Genomic DNA, 4820 nt, shown 5'->3' on the forward strand with positions numbered 1-4820 from the left:
AGCTTGACCTCCTAGGATAGGTAGTGTGAATTCTGGAATTTTATATTTCCTAGAAAAGAGCACTAGTTCTGTTTTGGTTGGATTTATTGATAATCCGCTACAATGGGCCCATTTGGATACTTTATTTAGATTACCTCACTAATTGTACTCAGAAATTTTCCCCTTGCAATCAAGGAAAGATCATCCACGTACGCGACCACCTGACAACCTGCGCTATCTAGATCAACAAGAAGATCATTAACTGCAGTTAGCCATAAGAGGGGGAAAAGTACTCCTCCTTGTGGAGTCCCCCTATTAACCTTCTTAGTTACTAGCGTTCCCCCCACTGCGCTACGATTGTCCTATCAACCAGCAGTTGGGTAATGACTTCGCTTACTCTATTGTCAATTCCTAGTTTTCTTAATGAGTTGACGATTACTTGAGGAAGGATGTTGTTGAAAGCCCCTTCCACATCAAGAAAGGCGCAAAGGGCGTATTCTTTATGCTGTATTGAGTTTTCAATCATCCCAGTTAGAGATGATAATGCGGTCTCTACAGACCTTCCTTTACAGTACGCATGTTGTGATTTTGAAAGCCTTTCATCTGGTATCTCTTTCCTAATGAAATGCTCCAAAAGCCTTTCTAAAGTTTTTAAGAGGAAAGAGGATAGACTAATCGGTCTAAAATCTTTAGGCGTAATATGGGAGCTTTTGCCAGCTTTAGGAATAAAAACGACCTTTGTCAATTTCCATTTCTCTGGTATATGCCCTAAGGAAAGACAACCTTTAAAGATTGGTGTGAGCCAATTGCAAGAGATGTCCCTTGCTTCATGAAGTTGGGCTGGTATAATTCCATCCAGGCCCGGTGATTTGTATGGTAGAAAGCTATCTATAGCCCATTTAATTTTCCTTCTGGTGACAATATTATTCACCACAGATGAGTCACATGTAGACCCCTGGTTTATTCCAAGGTTATTTGGTATGTCACTATCTGGGAAATGTATATTCAGTAACAATGCCGCCGATTCTTCGCTGCTATGTGTCCACCCATTGACCTCGTCTTTTAAGTAGACTAGATTAGAGGGTTTCTTCGAGAGAATGCGCCTAAACCTTGCTGTTCCTTGACAACCCTCCACGCTTTCACAGAAGGCTTTCCAGGAGCGTGTTTTGGCTCTTTTTATTTCATTTTTATATATTTTTAGACTGACTTTGTAGATGTCCCAGTCAGTGTTAAGATTACTTCTCTTGGCCTTGTTAAACAAGTTTCTGCTTGATTTCCTAAGATCGCTTATTTCCTCGGACCACCACAATGGCTTTTTCTTTCCCCTCTGTGATTTTAGCGGGCAAGAACGGTCCAAGGCTATGTTGCAAGCTTTTGTGAAGGTTTCCACAACGTTATCTAGCGATTCAGGAGTCTCTACTTCTTCAATAGGATATAGAGGAAGTAGATTTAGTAAATTGGTTCGATATCTACTCCAGTTGGTATTACGGTAATTCCGATAAGGTTTCTCAACTGGACATTGTAGATTTATATAGAATTGAATATAACGATGGTCAGAGAATGAGTGTTCATCAAGAACTCTCCAATCCTTAATCTCAAGATCTGTGTTTTCAATAGTTAACGTAATATCTAAAACTTCTTTTCTGCCTGCAATAATAAAAGTAGGTGCTACTCCTGTATTGCATATATAAAGATTATAATCTAGAATAAAATCGAATAACGACTCACCTCTTTCATTTATGTCCGAGCTTCCCCAGATTGTGTGATGAGCATTTGCATCGGCTCCAATCACAACACCAGTCATTCTTTCTGCTGCTGTTATCACGAGCTGCTTAAGTATTTCCGGTGGTGGATTTCCTATATGGTCGTGGGCCATGTATGATGACACCACCCATACGGTTTTGCCGTCGATTTCCAAACTCACTGCAGTCTGGTCGTCATCACTAAAATTATTCAAAAGGAAACAATTAATGTACTTTTTAACTAACACACATGATCTAGGTCTACCTGAGTCTGTGTTGCTGATAAGTTTATAGTCATTTGTTCCGATTCCACAGATCCGGTTTTCCAGTATCCATGGTTCCTGAATCAGAACAATATCGGCTCCACCCTGTGCAAGGTGGATTAGAAGGTTTGCTGAAGCAGCTTTAGAGTGGTGGAGATTAATTTGAAGCACCTTCATCAGGTACTTGAACCTCTACCACCGTTTTATCGGCTTCGTCATCCGAGTCCAGGAGCCCACTCTCATCGAATAGGTTGCCCAGACTGGTCACCGACCCCGCATCCGATTTGTCTTCAGACATCAGAGAGAGCGAGTCCACCTCCATTTGATCTGGCAGGTCTTCACTCTGTGTTTCCTCACAACTCTGCTGTCTTAGCATTGGTCCTTTAGCTGGTTCCTCCAGCAAGGGCTGATCAGACGTAATCTTCTCCGGTTCTTCCGTGGCATCGGTACGATAGACCTTGAGATTTAGTTTCTCAAAGCCATAGGAGATTACGTATTTAGCTTCGGAGAGCGGTTTCAATGACTCCGCATTTAATACAAGGACAGCTTGTCTGGTCGGTCCAACAGGCTCCTCTAATTTTACCACCTTCCAATTTCCAGTTGGAAGGTTGGGGTTGCAGATCCTGATTATTTTCAGAATTTGCTCCGGGTCAGTTTGTTTAGTTGGAATCCAAACCCTGGCCCTAGGACGAGATGGAATATCCTTCTTGTCTACCGCTTCAAGTCTGGCTCCAGGCCAGATCTCTCCTACTTTAGAGACAGCTGCCTTGTACAAGGCAACCGATCTCGCATCCTTGCAAGCTACCAATTTCACTTGTCCTTTGGTGCCAGCCCAAAGATTGTCCTTCGCAACCTCACTGTACGGTCGTACCAGTACATTGTAACCTCTTGGTTTTTTCGTAAGAGGGGGTTCTTCCTCCTGAGACCTTTGTCTTTTAGACACTTGGTCCGGTTTGGAAGCCTCTTTGTTGCTTGATTTGGCCAAGATGCTTTTGGCCCATTCAAGGGATGAGGCCTGTTGCTGACTGATTTTATCGGCCGGGATCTCACCTACGCGCTGCAGAATTCGTGTAGCCATACGGCGGTCGTTATGGGCCATTTTAGAGGGTGGAATTCTTCTTGTGGATTTGGGTTCTGACTTGTCACTGCTTTTGGCCGTGATAGAAGAGGCAACATACCGACTGGTAGATGCAGTATTTCTGCTTCCAGAAGGTATTTGCGACGAGATTTTAAGTTCATTGGAAGTGGAGTTGGAGGTACCACTCGAGTTTTGCAGTCTTCTGCTTGGGGTTGCTACTGGTCTTCCAGTAGCAGAAAGTTTTGTTTGTTTTTTATTAAAATTTAAATTTTCCATATTAATGGGTCCCAACTCAGGTCCGCTATCTCCACCCGACGTGTAGTTATCTTTTAAAAAGCCCCATGGGTCCCTTTGAAACAGTGAGGTCCATGTGAAGGTTGATGTATAGCCTTATGAGCATATACCTTCAGAGCCAGGCAGATATTAAGAGGGAGCTTCGCTCAACCTCACCTACACCACCAACTAAACGGCGACGGGTATTGAGCGCTTCCTGAGGTCAGCCACGATTTTAACGGGACGGAGGCAGCCTCAGCATTAGCCAGTTACCTAAATTCGTGGCAAATTTATCTCATTTCTTATGACATTTAATTCATGTGGTATACTGATACCATCAAAACATGATTCTGCTCTTACTAATCCCTCTGAAAATATTTTTGCTTTAGTGATTCCGTTTATCTGGCAACTTTTTTTGAATCTAACCAAAGAATACCTTACAAGAACGGCAACTCCATTGTGAACTAAAATGTATTTTTTCGTACAACAACAATTTGCAGTGGAGCTCTTGAAAGTGTTAGCGAAAAGTGCACTAATACCAGCTGAATTCACTGAAATTTTTCACCTTTTCACCTTTTTCCGATACTTTAAGTACTTTTGAGAACGAAATATTTCGAAAAGTTTACCATGGTAAGTGCAAGAAACAGTGTGCTTTTGTTTTTGATTTTATGAGAGAAATAATAATAGGCCTTTTCGGTGGCTCGCAAGTACGGCAAAAAATGCATGTTGGCCTATGTTGGCCACGCGAGTCATTGGCATCACTGTTGCAATCTGTCAAATGTTTTGTTTTGACAAACAGCAAATCTTGTATATGTGCATATAAATCAAATATATTTTTATAAAAATATTATAAAATTAAAATGAACACGGAATTAAAAGGAATGGTAAGAATATTGGAAATTTAAAAATAAAACACTAAGATAAGTAAATTTTTGTAGGTACTGTCGATGCTGGGAGAAGAAAGCAACGTTTTGCAGCGGCCGAGGGATGCAAGTTGTTTTACGGATTTTTTAAATGTTATTAATGCCGCAACAGCCTCCTCTGAAGATTCGAGCAATAGTGAAGAAGAACAGGAAAAGCGTAAAAATTTTGAAGAAAGTATAGAATCCATGAACCCAATAGATTTTAAAAATCACTTCAGTTTACGACGAAACACAGCGGAAGACCTTATCTGTAAATATACATTGAGTTGTCTGTGATTAAATTACAAATTTAATTTATTTCTAGTGCGCTTCTCAGAATCGGAGAATTTGTCGGATATAGATTGTGATGATATTAAACATGTAAGCTGCAGAAAGTCTGTCTATATATATCTTTGGTACATTGGTAATACAGTAACTTATAGCCAATTAGGAAATCTCTTTGGAGTGTCAGTTTCTACGGCATGATCAACAGTAAAAACTGTTACTACGTTTTTGATTTCCATAGGCCGAGATTATGTATCATGGCCACGAGGAGTCGCTGCATTAGATATAATAAATACAT

At 40.9% G+C, this 4820-nt stretch overlaps 1 protein-coding gene across 1 annotated transcript; it reads right to left on the bottom strand.

The window, feature by feature from the left end:
* Nucleotides 1–1678: 1678 nt before the first annotated feature.
* Nucleotides 1679–3083, bottom strand: LOC119661966. Its single transcript, XM_038071496.1, has 2 exons — nt 1987–3083; nt 1679–1922 (listed from the first exon to the last, which is right to left on the bottom strand). Exon 1 carries the CDS (start codon nt 3081–3083, stop codon nt 2142–2144), a length of 942 nt encoding a protein of 313 aa, XP_037927424.1. The 3' UTR covers nt 1679–1922; nt 1987–2141.
* Nucleotides 3084–4820: the final 1737 nt, after the last annotated feature.

The sequence above is a fragment of the Teleopsis dalmanni genome, chromosome 1 (assembly GCF_002237135.1).
Source record: "Teleopsis dalmanni isolate 2A chromosome 1, ASM223713v2, whole genome shotgun sequence".
Lineage (NCBI taxonomy): Eukaryota > Metazoa > Arthropoda > Insecta > Diptera > Diopsidae > Teleopsis > Teleopsis dalmanni.

What these genes read in the sequence shown, in the direction of transcription:
- LOC119661966 (XM_038071496.1), bottom strand. Translation starts at nt 3,083, where the DNA reads ATGGCCCATAACGACCGCCGTATGGCTACACGAATTCTGCAGCGCGTA.